This window comes from Octopus bimaculoides, chromosome 7, assembly GCF_046866305.1.
Source record: "Octopus bimaculoides isolate indiv1 chromosome 7, ASM4686630v1, whole genome shotgun sequence".
Classification (NCBI taxonomy): domain Eukaryota; kingdom Metazoa; phylum Mollusca; class Cephalopoda; order Octopoda; family Octopodidae; genus Octopus; species Octopus bimaculoides.
In genome coordinates this window covers 37984499-38005334 of record NC_142934.1, presented here as the reverse complement: position 1 = coordinate 38005334, position 20836 = coordinate 37984499, and the positions used below count along the sequence as shown (strand labels likewise).

Below are 20836 nucleotides of genomic sequence, written 5' to 3'. Positions count from 1 at the left end.
AGTGATATGGATAAGAAAGAGGCATGGAAAAGTTACAATGTGAGACTGTTGAATGTAGAGAATGAATGGTATAAAGGGAGTCTCCCTCATGTTAACCCAACAGAGGGACTGGCTATCCTAGTGGACAGCAGTATGATAGATAAGGCAATTAAAACATGAAAACCAGGAAAGCCCCTGGTCCGTCTAGAATCACAGCTGAGATGCTCAAAATATCCGGTATGGTAGGATATGGGCTAGTCACCTGCATAATCAGATCATTCAGAAAGATGTAATATCCAGTGACTGGCATAGCAGTGTAATTGTTAGCTGCTACAAGGGTAAGGGTGATTCTTTTGATAGAATCAATTATAGAGGCATCAAACTCCAGGACCAGGTGATGAAAATTACTAAAAGTGGTATAGCCCAATTAACTAGGAGCAGAATTAGGCTAGCCGAAATGCAGTTCGGCTTTGTCCAGCAAAGAAGCACTACTGATGCTATTTTCACAGTCAGGCAACTGCAAGAGAAGTATTTAGCTAAGAATAAACATTATACTTGGCATTCGTTGATCTAGAGAAAGCCTTCAATAAAGTGCCCCACTGGGTGATATGGTGGGCTCTGAGGAGGCTAAGGACAGATGAGCAGCTGGTGAAAGCTGTACACACCATGTACAAAGATGCTTTCAGTAATGCGAGAGTTAACCACAAGTACAGTAAAGAATTTTGTGTACAGGTAGGGGTTCATTTAGGTTCAGTCCTTAGTCCCCTCCTTTTCATCACTGTCCTCCAGGCCATAATGTAGGAATTCAAGACCAGCAGCACTTGGGAACTGCTGATGATCTTGCCCTCATGGCAGAGTCTATATCAGAGCTAGATGAGAAATTCTAGGTGTGGAAGCAAAATCTCGAATCGAAGGGCCTTAAGGTTAACTTAGCAAAGACTAAGGTGCTACTAAGTAGGAAAACTGACAGGACACTACCCATCTCAGGTAGGTGGCCCTGTTCAATTTGTAGGAAAGGTGTAGGCAAGAACTCCATACAGTGTACCCAGTGTAAGCTATGGACACACAAGAGGTGCAGTGGATTAATAAGGTTATCAGAGAGGATAGTTTTCATATGTGGAAGATGCACAGGATCCATGAAAACTTTAGAGACTCAGGAAATTGATTCTCTCAAATGCTCTGGTGGCTCACTAGAGCTAGTAGATAATTTCTGCTACCTAGGGGACCAAATTAGTATTGGTGATGATGCACAGAGAGTGTGATAACTAGAATAGGTTGGAGGAAATTCAGATAGTTGTTACCTCTGCTGGCCACAAGAGGTTTCTTTTCTGAGTGAAAGGAAGATTGCATGATGCATATATATGGACAGCAATTCTACATGGTAGTGAGACATGGGCCCTGAATGTAGTGGACTAAGTGTACATGTTCAGCAGAGTGCTAGTGTTTCGAGAGAGGAGTTAGGTATAAGAGGAATTAGTTGCTGTGCTGATTTGATCATGTGATGCAGATGGATGCAGATGGATGCAGATGGATGCAGATGGATGCAGATGGATGCCGACAGCTCCATAAAAAGGACATTGAAGGTAACATAGTATATATAAATGTTTATAAAAAATGGGAAAATGTATTTGTGTGTATATACATGAACACATAGGTGTGTGTATTTATATGTTGGTGTAATAGTGTCCTTATAATGAAATCTAAAAGACAGTTTACTCATTAACATTTAAGGGCACTAATTTGAAGCACCACAGGAAAGACTTAGTATACACTGAACCGCAAAAGAAACGTGAGATATGTGTGACTGAAATATATTTTGATTTCATTATGTCAGAGATAAATTTTGATAAATCTGATAAAGTCAGTTTCTTGGATGCACTTTGACCACAGTCTAAGGGACGTTGTCATGTATTCTGATAGTGGACAGATCCAGCACGTCAAGGGCGTGACATGTTCAATACTATGTATGCCCTCCATGGGTCTTTAAAACGGCCATACACCATTGGTACATGGAGTGCATGAGGCAGTTCACAAGAGCCATTGGCACCTGTGCCCACACTCTGAGGAAAGCTGCCTCCAGTTCCACATGAGTTGTCAGCTTTGGGACAACCTGGTTCAGCCATCTCTGGATTTCATCCCACAGGTGTTCAATTGGGTTCAAATCTGAGCTGAGCACTGGCCATGGCATGGTTCTGATGTTGTGCTGATGCAGAAAGTCCATGGTGACCCTGGCCATGTGGGAGGGAGCATTGTCCTGCTGGAACATGTGGCTACAGCGATGCTCGAAGAAGGGCGCGATGTGAGGTCTTAGGATCTGGTCAATGTAGCGCTGCGCTGTGATGCCATTCCCTCCACCTACACCAACATTTTGGAACACATGGGGCCCAATACTTTGATTCAGGCCTATAGCACCTCCAGCCATGATGCTTTTGCCACCCCATACGTCTCTCTCCAGAAAACATGTGTCTCTGTAGCATTCATACCTCCTACACCACACCTTCGCTGCCATCTGAGGTGGTAACACAGTACTGGCTCTCATCAGAGAAGACTATTGACCTCCATTGTTGAGGTCACCAGTGTCAGTGCTGTGTAGCCCACTATAGCTGTGCCTGACGGTGGCAGGCAGTGAGGACAGGTCCTCAAGCAGGATGATGGCAATGCAGGTTGTTGGTAATCTGTCAATGTCTTACTGTGTCATCGCTGATGGGTCACTGTCCAGTGCCAATGGTCTCACGAGCTGTCACGCTGGCCAGTCTGAAGTTATCACGGAGGTGTTGCAGGTGGATAAAGTGGTCCTGCCTCAGCGTGGTCATGCAGGGGCACCTTCTTCGGGCATCATCTGCAGTACTGTCGGTGGTGTTGTATTGCTGTTGCAGGCAATAGATGGTGCTGACATGGACATTGTAAGCTTTCGTAACAACCAGGGCACACTACCCTGCTTGCATTCAACCGATAGCTTCTTCTCTCTGCACTGCACAATACCACATACCTGATGCATCTAAATTGCGAATGCCAGGAATGCAGTTTTATACCCATAACCTCCATGAGATGCACATGCATTTCGATTTTTGTGACAATTGTTTGTGACTGCTACCCACGACATTCAACACAGTTAAGTTTTGGCATCTTGTTTCAGGGAAAGTTGAAAGGTTACCTGCAATTTGGGTCTCAGCCATAAACCAGCATGTCTTGGAATGTTTACATTTACATCCCTGAAATAAATTTTCAGAATTTACTATATTGAAATGACATTTGAAAAAAATCGAATTCCTTTTGCGGCTCAGTGTATGTTTGAACTTTGAGCAGATTCGACTGATTCTGGTTTTTAATTTTCTCTTGATTATTTAATATATATCGTTTTGACATTTCAAGTGCATAGAGGTTCGCTTATGAAGGATTATATACATCTTGTCTGTTTGAATGAGTCAACATACCTATGAAGTATTATAATATATATTGTAGCCAGTTCCACTGGAGGAGCTTTTTCACGATTACCACAAGATTCCATGAATCCGTATATTGCAATATATATATATTTTAAGTAAGTGATAGGGAAGACATATTGTAAGCTTTATTTAGCACAACGATCATTTCGGCTTATATCTGCACTGCTGCCTAGTGGGTGGGGAATGATATAATGTAATCAAATGTACCCCACATGCAGAAGAAACTTCATCAGATTACATAATATGTTACAGTGTAATAATATGTACATTAATGAATTTGTGAACTACTATAAATGCATGCATCATACCATCCTACCATACACAGTAGAAAAATGTACATATTATTACACTGTAGCATATTACATAACCTGATGAGGTTTCTTCTGCACTGCTGAGTGCATTCGATTACATTATATTGTTCCCCACCCACTAGGAAGCAGTGCAGAAGTAAGCTGAAATGATTGTCTTGCTAAATAAAACTTACAGTACACTCAGTTTTCCCTATCAATTATTTTAGATATACTAAACGTACACCAATGAATTCCTCACATAGACCTCCGACTAAAGTGCAGGACTGCAGATGATGCCTGGTAGCTGTATTAGGTGAACATGTTCCCAAGTTACATGACCACAGACATACTCAGATCAAGGTTTGGATACTTCATTTTAAAGTCTCCTATCTAAACTTTAATTTTAAACATAACCTATATATGTGTGTGTGTGTGTGTGTGTACACATACATATATATGTGATATATATGTATGTACACATACATCATCATCATCATCGTTTAACAAAAGCAATTTAATGTCATCTAAAAATAATGACTAATTGTATACAATACTGAGGTGCACTAGGGTTAAGGGTAGAGACCCTCTTCAGTCATGAATAACCATAGAATTGCACAAAGAAAGTTCCCCACCAAGGCACAAGTCCATGCAAGATTGTGGAAGACCAGCAGTTGCCCATACATACCAGTTTCCCCTCTCCTTGCCACCTATGTTGTCTAAGATAAAGGCAAATGCCAATACAGCAATGAAAGCCATAGTACACAAAATAAAACTGTAGAAGACAGAAAAATGAACATTAAAAGACTCATAGAGAAGAAAGGGTGCAAAGGCATGTCAGGAGGCATGGAATTTTTGAAGGATGCAGAGTCCTGACAGCAAACAATTGACATGGGTAGTTTATTCCACACTGCAACAATTCTGAACATGAAAAATGTTTCCAGAAGTCATGGTTGCTGCACTGTTTCTTTTTAATTTTATATGCATATCCATGATTGGTAGAGGTATTGAATTTACAAAGGTGGTCAAAGCTGTTGTTGGAAAGATGGTGAATAATCTTGTGGACTTCTACCAAGTCAGCTGCTAGATGTTGAACTTTAATGTGTCAATGCCCAGAGAAGCAATACATTGAAGATAAAGTGACTTACAGAGGGCATTCATCTGTATATGTACACAAACATGCATGCATACATACATACATACATACATAACATAAATAATATATAAACATATGCATATATCCATACATATATGTACATACCTACATCTATATGTATATATACATGCATATATGGGTTCAGGACATCACAAAAAACGTTAAACACAATGAGAAACAAGAACATAAAGACGAAGACAGAAAACGAACTTTTTTTCAGACAACGAAAAAAACAAACAGAGAAACAAGACATGCAACATAAAGAATATTGCCCTTCTTCAGTTGTCCCTGTTCCATCTACTCCGCATTTCGAAGGCAAGGACAATACGTGACTTCGTTGGAACAGTCCTTCCCACAAAGCAAATTAATTAAATTTGGAATTTTTTGAGGAGGGTGAAAGTGTAAACAAGAACAGGACAGTGAGAACAAGACAGTAAAAGACATTAAAAACAAGACAGAACAGTGAAAACAAACGGTAAGGGCTGTTAGGCCAAGACAATAGAAAAATTATTTTGAAATATATATATATATATATATATATATGATGATTATATATGTGTACACATATATACAAGGTGGTATCAAAAAGTCTCTTAGCTAGTACTATAGTGCACCCTTAGATGACAGATACGGTTGTGTGTGCAGTGAGAGCTAGCTATGACCTTCATGAGGTAGTGTGCTGCGTGATATCACTGTGTTTACTTCACAAGTTGTGAAATTTGTGTTTTTGTGATCAAGTGTATGCTATAGTCTGAGATTTTGTCATGGATAGGAACAAAGAGTCAACATGAAATTTTGCATTTAACTTGGGAAGTCTGCTACAGAAACATTGAGCATGATTTGGCAAGCTTACAATGACAAGGCAATGGTTTGTACACAATGGTTTGAGTGGCACAGGCACCTCAAAAAGCAGAAGAACCTTCCAGGAAAATTAAGAGCAATCTGGAAAACCAGCTACAAGCATCATCCCTGGAAATTGTGCATTGAGAATTTATCCCCCAGGAAAAGACCATCAATCAAGAGTTCAACTGCAACATTTTGAAGCATTTGAGGGAGGATGTTTGATGAAAGTGGCTGGATCTATGGAACACAAAGAATTAAATTCTTCACCAAACTCTCCTCACTCACAAGTTTCTTACCAAAAACATTATATTGCTTCCGCACCCGACCTGTGGATTTCTATCTCTTCCCCAAGATGAAAATGCAACTCAAAGGTTGCCATTTTAAAACCATTGTCAAGATCCTGAGTGAATCACAGAAAGTCCCTGACCTGCTTACAGAAAAAAACTTCCAGGCCACATTCCAAAAGTGGCAGGAACACTGGGACCAGTGTATTGCCATGCAAGGTGACTATTTTGAAGGCAATGATGTTAAAACTTAGGTAAATAAGTTATTCTTTATTAAACATAACTAGTCCAAGAACATTTTGTTATCACCTCGTATATATGTACACTACATACATACATATATATGTGTGTGTGTGTGTGTGTGTGTGTGTGTGTACACATACATATATATATGTGTGTACACAAACACACACACACATATATATATATATGTACACATGGTTGGACTTTGCATTGGCAGTCTACTGGAGGGGAGGAAAAACAAAGTAAAATAAATAAATAAATTGATTAATTAACAAGTTTTGAGCCATGCAGTGAGTAACCAAGAGACCAGCATAGTTCAATGATTTCATCACATTCTAGGGAAGTTAATTCATTTCCCCTATCTCTCTCCCACCCCTTCCATTGTCAGATTCAGCAGGTATTAGTTCAGCTTGTCCCTTTATTCACCCCACAACTCCTATAATAGCCAGCCTGCCGCCATCGCCTCCTGTCCCCCACCCCAGCCAAACCCCCTTCTCTAGTATTAATGCTCTTCTTCAGCTCCCCTCTCTACTTCTATCGCTAAACCTTCCTCCACCACCCCTTCTTCATCCCACCACTCCTGTTACAGCCAGCCTGCCTGCATTACCTCTTGCATCCCACCCAAGTCCCACCACCAGAGTTACACTCAGCTACCCTCTCTATCTCCAGTGCCATTCCTCCTCCACTACCACCCCACTCCCTGTATGAATTCTAATTCTAATGTTGACTCCTCTGATACTGCCAGTTTACCTCCAAGTTGTGTTCCCTGCATCTGTGCAAGTTGCTATTTGAAGACCATCAAATGCCACTTGTGTAGTCTAAGTTACTACAGGAGCTGCATCGGCATTACTAAGGTCCAAGCCGAAAGTTTTTCTAACTGGACATGCAACGAATGTCACTTCAGCTCTGACATCCTTAGTAGGATAGAACCTTGCTTTGAAGTCCAGATCCCTGTTGAGGATTTTGCTGCCACCCTCCAGGGCTTGTCCAAGCTGAAGCTCATCAATCAGATCCCTAACGGTACTTGGACTTGTTTCGCTCATGTTCTATCGAAACTGCTGAAGAATGTCTGCCTATCCAACAACACCTTGGATTGGCAGAAACTGTTTCTATTCTATTTGGTCTCACTCCACAAGACAAATGGGAATAGTACATCTTCTCTGAAACAGCAGTTCAAGCTGTTCAAATCAACCCCAACTATTGTTCATCTCAGGTCGGTGATCAGCTCAACCCCAAACAATGGATGGCCACCTAACTTAAAATGCATGGCTAAATTCAATAGGAAAGACAGATTGGTTGTATCACATGACAGTGAACTTATATGACATCACATGTTCAATGGCTCAACCAAAATATTCTGAAAATCAAGAAACTTTTCATGGTTATTAATTTGTGGTTTCATATTAAGGCTTCATATGCTTTACAGTTTCTTTTTTTAATCAAAAATTGTAAATGCCAACATATTCTTTCTACATATTGAGCTCATTGTCTTCAACTCCACACCTTCCATACGGTTGATTCCAGTTTACATGCACCCTGTTTGATAAGGTTTGCATACTATTACCTTGATGCCTCAATTCTTAAATCATTTACATAAATGACCTCTTATTGATGACTAATGGAATTCCAAGATCTAGAAGGTTCTTTGTGGGGAAAACTTTTTATGCATCATATCTCCTCTCTTCAGAAGTATTAAGGTAAACTAAGCATTTGTAAAGCTACAACCATTTTAGCAACTTTTCTTTATGCATTTTCAACAAGAATCAAATTCGTGAAATGTAGACCCTCAAATCATATTGATGTAATTTGGGGATAACATATGTGCATATGTAGTTTCACCTTACACTTAAAGAGTATTGAAAAGAAGTGTTTGACAACATTCTTTTTATTCTTCTACAAATGATGTTAAAATTTCCAGCCTTTATCTATGACCAAACTAAAATCTTTTTTCTTCTCCAGCTTTAAGGATAACATCTTTCATTTAGTTTCATTTGATATGTCAGGTAAGCTAAGCCTAAATATAAACTTTAATTTTTCTAAATTCAAATGTAACTGCAATAATTAGATCAAGCATTCAGTTTACTCAAATAATGCAATATTTTCACCCTCTCATTGTTACCTGCAGCCTTGATTATCTTAGTCACTAGTAATCACATTGCACATTAACATTTGCAGTAATTTAGGAAAACAACAAACAACTTTGAACATCCTTAAAACCAAATTTTCGGTCTTCATGCAAGGAACATACTAATCTACTTATGAATATTCTACTATACTCCTTAAGCACAAAGCTTTGGTAAATATCTAAGATGGTATCAGTTACACAAAAGTTTGTATGTAGTTAAAATCAACAGTTTATATGACTCCAATATACAGAAGAAAGTCTGAGATACACACAAAATTTGATAAAAGCCTGCTTCAGAGAAAAATCTGTTACACGAAACTAACAATCCAAAGGATTGCTGTTTATGATAGTCATCTTTGAAATGGATTAGATCTCTAAGAACACTGTTAAAACTGTTTACCTTGTTGGGTTGCAGTTAAAGGAGGTGCCCTTGTAATTAAAGAGAGGATAGAGTTTGTAGGCTGTGCAATGCATGAAAGTATCTTTGACTTTTTGTTTGATTATTTAGCAGGCTGAAAAAAACCCAGAAAAAAACATTGGTTGGTCAACAAACTAATAGCAATACATATTCAACGTCAATTATTTCGAGGTTGAATGTTTTAAATAGAAATTTCCAATATAATTTACTTCATTCCACTCTTTTTTTGAAATTTATTTTACTTTTCACTTTCCTCAAAGTTGAGGGGAGGAGGGAGTTAGCATCAGTTATTTCCCTTGTTTGAATAGTTTTGAAAAAGGAGAGTTATTTCAAAATGGCTAATCGGACTGTGAAGGATGCTCATTCAGTTAAAGGAACTAATCCACAGTATTTAGTAGAGAAAATTATACGAACTAGGATTTATGAAAGTCGTTATTGGAAAGAAGAATGTTTTGCATTAACTGGTAATTTGAAACTCTGCTGATACCTTTTGTATATTTATACGCAACTTATTGAAATTATTTTTATTCTACAATAGGAACGAGCGTTATTTATGTTTGTCTCGTTTAATAATTTTCTGTGTTAAATATGAGGCCACAGTTTATGTAGACGCAAAGGCCAATTGTTATGACGTTCCTTTGTCAAGAATATTAGCAACCAAAGTCATGTGAAATACATTTAAATGATTACCAAAACTTTTCGTGCGAATTCAGATCACCGATTTCAACGGTGCCTCTCTTTATTGTTATTATGCTTTTTTTTAAATTATGTAATTTCAATTTATGTAGCGTGTTTTTCTCCTTAAATTTATTGAAGCAATGCGACGATCGTCAGCTGTATTCTTCAGACCTTGTTGAGAAGTTTTGCGAACTGTGTCTATTTATATATAATGTCAATGTGAAGATAATTCCAAACATAGTAGACTCGGTAAACATTTTTCGTACAGAAGTTTCAAAACCACACGCACACATATTTTCAAATATGAATTAGAAGTAGCACCAGTGTTGTAAATACCATCCACCACAGATACTCAACGTATGTGTTTTGCTAGTTTGCTGCCGGCTGCCGGTAAACAAGCAAACACATATATTGAGTATGGTCGATGATATATACATATATATAGAAATAGATAGAGAGAGAGGTAAATAAAATAAACATCAAATACGCTTTGCATTCAGTAGAAACTGCGGTCAATATAAAGACCTTCACTTTTTTTTCCATATTCGTTTCTATACACTTGTTACCCCCCCCCCCCCCGGCTGGTTTTTTTTTTTTTTTTGTTCCCGGGTGAAGGTCTTTATATTGACCGAAACTGCTTGAACTATTTAAAAATGTTGCAAGCTCTTATGATTGTGACTAAGCTATCGCCTTCTTTGGAAACTTGTATCCCAGGGTCACTCTTTAGTTTGTACACTTCGCTCGAGTGGAATAATGAGGATTGACTTAGCCTTGGCCTATAAATGGATCCCATCTGCAGTCTCATGTCAACCACTACCACCTTGATCTCAGTGCAATGGATGTCTTCAGTTATTAGGGTTCCAAACCAATCTTTTTCAAGAAATAGCTCACTGATCCTGCTGGAAAGCCCAGAGTACCTAGTTAGATTGTAGTTCAGAGTGCAAAGAACTGCTCCACATGGCTTGCAGGACAGGTCTCCTTTTTTGCCCTAGATTTTAAGGTTATTTGAAGTTAGCAGGAGTTCGGCAACAGACAACTTTTCATGGTTAGTGCTCCAGAGTTCTCTCCAGGACAGTGGTCACTTGAATGCATGGGCTCACTGTCCCTTAGTGAACCCTACCGCTTTTACATAATGATCTTATTATGCTACTTCTTGAGCTTTCTGCACTATGAGCCCTCTCTTGCCTCTAACATTGATATTTCTCCACCTCTTGGTGCTTTAGTTGTCAAGTCCTAGCTGTGATTGATAGACTACTCCAACAATCTACTGGAGTACATTTCCACTTTTTTCAAAGCTTTGTGGGACTTCCATTTCCTGCCACTCTCAACAGTCTTGTTAGTATGTCTCACATTTTCATCCTCAGATGTATTGATTGTTCTTACTTTAGTGGCTTCAAATTCCTCCACCACTGATAGAATTAGTAAGTGGAGGATATACAGGATGACCAAGCAGACAGTTGGAGAAATACCAAGCCTTCTTTGCATGAATTTTCTGCACAATCTCTCCTTTGCCTCCACCTGAATCATGTTGAAATCATAAAGCTGGTGTGGCCACTGCAGTCAGTTTGAGTGTGATGCTATATTAGAAACACCATACCTTAAACCTCCTAAGTAATTAGCTATTGTCATTGAAACTATTGCACAAAACTATATATGTACTACAATTTCAAAAGACATCATCATCGTTTAACGTCCGCTTTCCATGCTAGCATGGGTTGGACGATTTGACTGAGGACTGGTGAAACCGGATGGCAACACCAGGCTCCAATCTAATTTGGCAGAGTTTCTACAGCTGGATGCCCTTCCTAACGCCAACCACTCAGAGAGTGTAGTGGGTGCTTTTACGTGTCACCCACACGAAAACGGCCACGCTCGAAATGGTGTCTTTTATGTGCCACCCGCACAAGAGCCAGTCCAGGGGCACTGGCAACGATCTCGCTCGAAAACCCTACAAGGCCAGTCAGGCGGTACTGGCAACGGTCACGCTCAGGACGGTACATTTTATGTGCCACCCGCACAAGAGCCAGTCCAGGGGCCCTGGCAACGATCTCACTTGGCTTGCCGGGTCTTCTCACGCACAGCACATTTCCAAAGGTCTCGGTCAGTAGTCATCGCCTCGGTGAGGCCCAATGTTCGAAGGTCTTGCCTCACCACCTCAGCCCAGGTCTTCCTGGGCCTACCTCTTCCACGGGTTCCCTCAACTGTTATATATATATATATATATATATATATATATATATATATATATATATATATCATTTAATGTCTGTTTTCCTTGCTGGCATGGGTTGAACAGTTTAATAGGATTTGGCAGGTTGCATTGGAATCCAATATCAGCATTGGTATGGTTTCTTAGGAAACCATGCCAATGCTGATATTTACAGCAGGTATGTTTGAGCGAATACTAAGAAATTTGAATTTTTCATAATACAATTGAAGGGTGGAGAAATCCTACATTTTCAGAATTTATCTAAAAGAAGAATTTCCTGTGAACTTTGAAAAATACACTAAATTATGTGAAGCTTTGTTAGAAGATTTTACGACCAGATTTTCTGACTTCAGAAAGATAGAAACTGAACTAAAATTGTTGAGTGATCCATTTTCATTTATTTATGTGCAAGTCCCAGCCAAATACCACCTAGAACTCATTGAACTTCAAAGTAGAGAATTTTTGAAAACTTATAGAAAATATGGCCTTCTTGACTTTTACAAGAAATTGCATTCTTTCAATGAATTTGATCAAATTGCCAATTTAGCTAGAAAACTATTGTGCATGTGGGGTAGTACATACTGATGTGAACAATTCTTTTTATGTATGAAAAACATCAAAACTGCTGAAAGAAATTTAACTAGCATTCTTAGAGTAAAGAATAGTACCATAAAAGCAGATATTGAGAATATGATAAAAGGAAAGCAATTCCAAAAATCACATTGATTTTATTTTGTGTAAGTGTAATTTCATTTTTACTGTCAATAGCAGTATTTATATTTGTTATTAAAAAATGTTATTCACTATATTTTGAACTTTTTAAAATTTTATATAAAGTACTTTTGTGGCCCGGTGAATATACATAAATTTATAATTTGGCCCAAGAAAAAAGGTTGGACTTCCACATACATAAATGAAAATGGATCACTCAACAATTTTAGTTCAGTTTCTATCTTTCTGAAGTCAGAAAATCTGGTCGTAAAATCTTCTAACAAAGCTTCAGATAATTTAGTGTATTTTTCAAAGTTCACAGGAAATTTTTCTTTTAGATAAATTTTGAAAATGTGCGATTTCTCCACCCTTCAATTGTATTATGAAAAGTTCTAATTTCTTAGTATTCGCTCAAACATTGAACAACATAACTAGTTTTTTCCTTGCAAATGCAAATTAAGTTCAGTTAACATTTCAGTGATATCTACTAAGAATGTCAGATCATTCAACCATTCTTCATTTGCTAAAAAATCTACATTTTGCTTTTTGTTTTGCATGAACTGTTTTATTTTAAGCAACAATAATTGAAATCTATTCAAAGTTGCTGCTTGACTGAGCCATCTGACTTTTGAGAAATAAATAACGTCTTCATACTCACTGCCAACTTCTACCAAGTATGCTTTGAATGTACGATGGTTCAAGCCCCGAGATCTGATGAAATTTACAACATTCACAATATCTGTTATCAATTGTTTCATTTTTAATTTTTGAGCACATAATTGCTGTTGATGAATCAAGCAATGATAGCTAAGTATATTATGATCAACCATAAAGTGATAAACCCATTATTTTTACTAGTTAATGCTGAAGCACCATCAGTTGTAATCAAATTAATTTTATTTCTATCAACATCAACCTTTTCTAATGATAAATTTTCATGCTCAATTATGTCCCTGCCAGTTGTAGTATCCTTCATATGACACATGTTCAACATTTCTTCAGTGATATAAAAATTGATATCAATTCCTCTGATGAAAATAACCAATTGTGCAGTGTCACTTTGATCAGTATTTTTGTCCAATGCTAAACTGTAATGAACACATTTAGATAATTGAGTCTGCAATGTTTCCACAATACTGTCAACTAAGTCATCAATTCTTCTATCAGTTGTCTGATGCAACAGACTTGTGTCATTGAATAAGTTCACTTTCTTGGGACAATATTCATTAAAATCAATTGCAATACATTCTTTTATTAATTTACCATCTCAATTTTTCAGCTATTAAATAACTAACTTTTGTACATGTACCAATTTTCCCAACATGTTTTTGAAATTGTTTTGTTGTGAACTAAGCTTCTTCATCATCATCATCATATAAATGTCCGCTTTCCATGCTAGCATGGGTTGGACAGTTTGACTGAGGACTGGTGAAACCAGATGGCTACACCAGGCTCCAATCTGATTTGGCAGAGTTTCTACAGCTGGATGCCCTTCCTAACGCCAACCACTCAGAGAGTGTAGTGAGTGCTTTTACGTGTCACCTGCACGAAGGCCAGTCAAGCGGTACTGGCAACGGCCACGTTCAAAATGGTGTATTTTATGTGCCACCCGCACAAGAGCCAGTCCAGAGGCACTGGCAACGATCTCGCTCGAAAATCCTTACACATGTGTCAGTTCATCTATTTTCATTTTCCTTCTTTCTCCATTTAATTCATTATATTGTGACTCATGTTTGGCAGCATAGTGATGCTTAATATTATATTCCTTGCATACTGCAATTTTATCATTACATATGAGGCAGATAATGTTATTGCATGTTTCAATATTTTTCTGTCCATAGGATATTGAATTTTCTCTTTTCTTCTTAGTATCAGATGACATGACCAAATAATGGGCTATTAGAATTAACTATTAAAATTATTACATAATCATGCTGATATTAATATTCCAAAAATCAGAAACAAATGAAGAATAAATAGGCTCTTCTGCATAAAGCATTAGCATTAAGCTTAGCCTAGACTAGAAACACTGAAGTACCACTGAAGTCACTATCTCTTGACATTGTAAACAAGGTTAGGAAATAACACAATCAGTATTGATCCAACTGCAAAAGATTTGAAACTGAAACAATGGCTGTTAATTATGCTTCAACAAAATGGCTGAATCTATAAGGTAGAGTCAGCCATTCTACATCTTAAACACCATGGCCTCCCTCATTTTACCTCCATCTATTGAGGTTTTCATTGGTACATTCAAAATAGCACACTCTGAGAATAATTTTCTCATCATACATTATCAAAGTAAATGAAAATATAACTAGAAAATAACACATAGTATTAGAATTTGAATCGCCAGTAGGCCACATGAAAATATTAAGTGGGCCACAATGCAGGCCAATGGTTGGATATCCCCGCTTTACAATGTGACTTGTTATAATGTGTTATGTACTTAGTATGTTAAAGCTAATGGCTTAGAGTTCAGTATTTTATATTACACTCCAATATCTTTAAAATGCAATGTGTATAGTATAATCATTCATCTCCTTCAGTTGTTGTGTAAAGCTGTACTATATATGGAGCAAATTTATCTTAGAAAAACTCAAAAGCATAAGGTTCAATTTTTTATACATAAACAACCTAAGTTGAGGGAGAAAAGCATTAAATACATCTGTGTTTCCTTTATGAATTTCACTACAATCAAGACCTTTATATTATACCATCAAATCAAAGGAGACTGTACATAGAATACTCAAACTTCTTATTTCATATTCTAAATTAGCATTTTTCTCCCTGTTTACTCTTCAGGAACCCTTGAAATATATTCCATGTTTCAGGGAACCCTGGCATATATATTTATTAATTTTTCATTTTTTCTTCATAGTGTTAATTTTTGTAAGACACTAAACAAATCATAAAACTGCCTTTGAAAGTTTTACCCATGCTAAAATCTGTCAGGTGTTACAAAGAGGTTTTAAGGAATTTTATCTCCACCAAGACCTCATTTAACACCAAACTCTCCTAAAACTCCAAATCAAGAGGTTATTTTCTTCTGTAAGGTCTCTTTATTACCACCAGATGACAAAATTTCCTGATTTGAGGGAATATACAGTACATGTTTAATAGCATTTCAAATATATGTGCATACACAACAGATTGTAAGCGCCCTGAGAGAAAAGTTAGGCATAAGATGCATCAGATGTGGTTTACAAGAGAGACAACTGTGCTCATATGGTCATGTGCTACTTATGGATGAGGACAGCTGTGTGAAGAAGTGTCATATCCTAACAGTGGCAGGATCCTGTGGAAAAGGTAGACAGGGAATGTTGGGCCTCACAGAGACAATGACAAGAGACCGAGACCTTTGGAGGTATGCTGTGATTGAGAAGACCCAGTAAGTAAAGTGAGATTGCAGCCATGGCCAATGCCAGTGTTGCTTAACCAGCCCATTTAAAAGTACCCTTAAATCATCAGGCAATATTCTGTCCTTGAGAAGACCTGTTGAGTCAACTACAAGTGAAGTTGTAGTTGTGGCTGATGCCAGTGCTGTCTGACTAGCACCCGTGCTGGTAGCACATAATAAGCACTGTTCGAGTGTGGTTGATGCCAGTGCCCCCTGACTGGCTCCCATGCTAGTGGCATGTAAAAAGCACCATCCGAACGTGGTTGATGCCAGTGCTGCCTGGCTGGCTCCTGTGCCAGTGACATGTAAAAAGCACCCACCACACTCTCAGAGTGGTTGGTGTTAGGAAGGGCATCCAGCTGTAGAAACCTTGGAAAGATTGGAGCCTGGTGCAGCCAGTAGGCTGCACCAGTCAAACCGTCTAACCCATGCCAGCATGGAAAATGGACGTTAAACGATGATGATGATTTCAAAGTCCCTTTAAATGATATATTAGGTTTTTGTTATTGTTAATACTTTCTTTCTATATACATATGTATTGTAATATGTTTCTCTCAACCACATGGTTTTGTGTTCAGTCCCACCATGTGGTAACTTGGGCAAGCATCTTCTATAGCCCCAGACTAACCAAAGCCTTGTGAGTGGATTTGTTTAATGAAAGCTGAAAGAAGTCCATGTGTGTGTGTCTCTCTCCTTGTCTTGACATCAGGTAATTGTTGTAAATGAATGTCATATTCTGCAAAGAAGTAAGGGCATAGCAAGTTCAAGTATCATATGTAATCCAAGCAGCTGACAGGAGTGAATTCCAACCATGTTTCATGGTTTGCTACCTCAACAGCTCCTTTATAGGATCCAGTGGTTAAAGACATCATCAGGAGGAACCAAGTCCAGTTTCAGCCCCTACTCCTCTACTGTTTTCCACATATGGACCCCTACCTTTGGGGAGGTGTCTTCAACTCTGATGTTGAGTGTGTTTCTTCTTTCTCCTTTTTTCTTTTGTTCTTTGGTTTCTTTGATGCAGCGTCAATGAATGTCAGCAGGCGACTGACCATCCTGCAAAATTTCCCTTTAAATACTCACTGGTAGCAGCCATCACCAGCTACCGTCACTGACACTGTCAAAACTTCAACTGACCAATAGAGGGGAAGGGCGTGTAGTTTTAGCCTGTGCTCTCTCTAAACTTGCCTTCCAACAGTATCATGTTTGTTTCAGTTCCAGCAGCCAGAGCCAACCAGCTGTTTGGTGGTACAAGCCTTCGAACCAGGAGGAGAGGTGCTATGAACGAGACCACTACCTTGGCCCACCTGTCAATCGGAGATGCTGCTTAAGTGTCAACTAGCCTCACCTAGCAACGCTATTTCCCAGTCAGCATGTTATGGCTTTAAAGCCATTTTGGGTCTTCTCACTTCAGCTTTTTCGACTGTCTCCTGTATCTTCCTTATTACTTTTCTCAGCTCTGAGCTCAAAAATGCAAACCTTCTTTTAAATAATGCTGCCATTTTCCTTTCAATAAAGCCTCTAGCCACCACTGCTAGGTGGTAGTACTCAACAGTCTATCCCTGTTTTCCGCACTCTTCGATTAATTTCTCATACCATTTCTCTTTCTGTTGCTCTGCATTAACGGTGTTCTCTTCCCATGGTACTGTCAGCTCTAGTAAAATTCCAATTCTCCATTCTGTGTTCCATAGAATTAAGTCCAGTCTTCTTGTTGTTTTTATGAGTGGAAATATTAACAATCTTTTCAAATCCATGGCCAGCTCTCAGTATCTCTTCCATCTTCTGTCTGTCTTGTATATTTTATTTGAAGGCCTGGCCTTATATCCTTTTCCCTCCTTCTGGAAGTATATTTTTCTGCGCTTTTCCACTTTTGGGTATTCTCCCCTAGTATATCCCTCGATTTTCTCTTTGAGTGCTGTGCTTATAACACCGAGGACTTGATTGTGATGCCATGTCTATCTGTCTAGTGCTAGCCTGTAGTTTGACAGAACATCTCTCACCGTTGCTTTCTCTCTGCATCTACATTCATCAGTTGTTTGTATGTTCCACCGGACTAAATTCGCCAGTGAAGGTAAAACATCGTCGATAGACTTGATCAGGAAGGATGTCCTTGCTTGTTCCCAAGCCCAAAGTTCCTTCCATGAGATTCTGTGACTGACTACGTATTCCTCCCATCTCAGGCACTGTCCCTGTTGACTACATTGCACCAAATGTATACTTCACCTTCTTTCTCCTTTCTCACTTTGTGCACCACTGCCTCTTTCATCTCTTTTACACTGCTCATGCAAAATGGCTTGAAATTGTGCAACCCTAGAGCAGTTCTTGCTTCTTGCGTCGCTCCGACTATATCGGCGTGCCTTAGCTTTCCGATCACCCTGTTTACTGCCTCTTTCACTTTCCATTTCTTCCCTGTTCGTACCTTTGGAGAGTTTTCTCAGATGTTCTGATTTTCCAAATACCTTAGCATCATTACTGTCTTCGCCTTTCCTGCTTTATATTCTTCGGTGATTGATGTTATCGGTAATTGCAGCACGGGTTTTCCATATAGTGCAGTTGTATTCAGTGGCTTTGGAAGACCAACCCATTTTCTGATAAACACACTGCATCTTTGTTCCATCCTTTCTACTCTACTTGAGGCTATTTTGTACATTTGCAATGGCCACATTATCCTTGGATACAGTCTAAATTGCAGTATCCAACATTTGAATTTCCCCTGTAATGTTCTGTCAATTGCCTTTAGTCCTTGTTCCACTAAGTCGTGTGTTTCTTTGCTTTGCTTCTTATCATTTAGTAAATCTCTGTACTATCTGCTGGTTGTTCTTTTACTGTTATGTCTTCACCTCCTATCATGAATTTCACTTCTTTTTGGACTCCTTTCACGAAAGCCACACTTCGAGATTTTTTGGTTTTGAATTTCATTCTCGCCCATCCTATTAGCAAGTTCAAGTATCAAATGTCGTTCAAACAGCTGACAATATGAACATGAGGGAAATAGCTCTCCTGGAATCCCTGAGCCATGGCAACCAAAGTGGAAATAGGGTTTAAAGGGTTTCATAGATTTAGTGGGGAGGTGGATGAAAGTTGTGGGGAGAATGTGACAAGTGAGAGGAAGGATAGAAAGAGAGAAAGTCAAACATACATTAAGAAGCTCTATTAACTTTAGTTGTTAGTAGGTTTATATTTGAGTCACCTTGTAGAAGAAAACACAAAAATGATTTTAAAATGTGTTTGCATCTAATTAGCATATATTTCAGCCTCTTGCTGAACTGTAGGGTTCAGGAAACTGTGTAAAAAGGACACACTAGGCAACGTAGTCTTTATTTCTTTTACTTCTTTCAATCATTTTACTGGGGCCATGCTGGGGCACCATCTTTAGTCGAGCAAATTGACCCCAGGACTTATTCTTTGTAAGCTTAGTACTTATTCTATCATTCCCTCTTGCTGAACTGCTAAGTTACGGGGATGTAAACACACCAGCATTGGTTGTCAAGCGATGTTGGGGAACAAACACAGATACATAAACATATACACACATACATGTATACATACATACATATATATATATATATATATGACAGGCTTCCTTCAGTTTCCGTCTGCCAAATCCACTCACAAAGCTTTTGTTGGCCCGAGGCTATAGTAGAAGTCCCAAGGTGCCACGCAGTGGGACTGAATCTGGAGCCATGTGGTCGGTAAGCAAGCTACTTACCACACAGCCACTCCTGCGCCTAAAAGTGTGAGACGCTTACAGCACCTAGGTTTCCCAAGCGGTCACCCATCTAAGTACTCACTAGGCTCGATGTTGCTTAACTTCGGTGATTGGACGAGAACCAGTACTTTCAACATGATATGGCCGTATATATAAAAAAAATATATGATGGTCAGAAATGGAATGCTTTTGGTCATAGTTCTCTTCAATCAGAACTAACGTTGAAGCTAATCAACTACAAAAATTTACATGATTAGTGTCTTACATATTACAAGAAATAACAGAAATCATTTTACAGAAAGGTTTTTACTATATTAAAAAAGGGAATGATGCTTTTGATAATAAATGTAAATTTCTTTATATTAGCATTGGCAAGTCTTCTATTCAATTTTGTGCCATCTGTTTCATCTCACTACTTTTACCCCTTTTAACTATTGGTTGCTCACATTATGTTTTCACTCAGCATTCATCCCCCATTCATATCACACATCCATTGTTAGTTTGTCCATTTCTTACACATAGCAGATATCTTTATTGTCTGCTCAGTATCTCATCATCTTTATTCTCCAGCTTTCATGCAAATTAACATTACTCATTCAATGGATCCTACTTAACTATTTTCTCCATCATCAAGAAATCTAATACATTTAACATCAAGTTTTGTTATTATGCAGTGTGTCATATGTCCATGTTAAATTTTTGCATAGTGTAAGAAATCCTTTATTGTTAACATATGCAACAACTTTTAGAAAGTCTTTATCTTCTTTTTACATTCTCTCCTATATATTTTTTTCAACCACTTCCAGCAGCAATGAACTCATCCCAGCAACTACATACACATCATCGTTATTTAACTTCCCTGTTCCATACAAACATGCATTGGACAGTTTGATGGCATCTGATGGGCCCAAGTACTGCATCATGCTCCAGTGTCTGCTATGATGTGGTTTCTATAACTGGATGCCCTTTCTAATGCCAACCATTTTACAGTGTGCACAGAATGCTTTTTATATGGTACCAGCAGTTGTGAGGTTGCTATGCAGCTTGCAAGACTGCTAACACTGGAGGAGGTAGCTTTATGCTAGATGATGAGGGAAAGGGCTATAGGGGTTTAGTAAAGAAATTGTTTTGTTTCCATTGTGAGTGAGAGGTTCCAACTCAACTAATTTACTATTTATGTATTTCAGCGGAACTGATGGTTGACAAAGCAATGGAACTGAAGTATATTGGTGGAGTTTATGGTGGAAACATTAAGCCAACACCGTTTTTATGTTTAGTATTGAAAATGTTACAGATTCAACCTGAGAAAGATATTGTTGTTGAATTCATCAGAAATGAAGATTTCAAGTAA

At 38.4% G+C, this 20836-nt stretch overlaps 1 protein-coding gene and 1 pseudogene across 1 annotated transcript in view; one reads left to right on the top strand and one right to left on the bottom strand.

Moving 5' to 3' along the window:
- The first annotated feature begins 9075 nt into the window (after window positions 1-9075).
- LOC106877495 (pre-mRNA-splicing factor 38A) overlaps window positions 9076-20836 on the top strand; it is a 13775-nt gene continuing 2014 nt past the window's right edge. The window contains exons 1-2 of the mRNA XM_014926417.3: window positions 9076-9245; window positions 20673-20836. The exon at window positions 20673-20836 is cut by the window's right edge and continues 2014 nt beyond it. Of these exons, the coding sequence (XP_014781903.1) occupies window positions 9116-9245; window positions 20673-20836 (294 nt within the window). The 5' untranslated portion in view covers window positions 9076-9115. The remainder of the gene's footprint in view (window positions 9246-20672) is intronic.
- Window positions 19519-19637, bottom strand: LOC128248406 (5S ribosomal RNA; annotated as a pseudogene).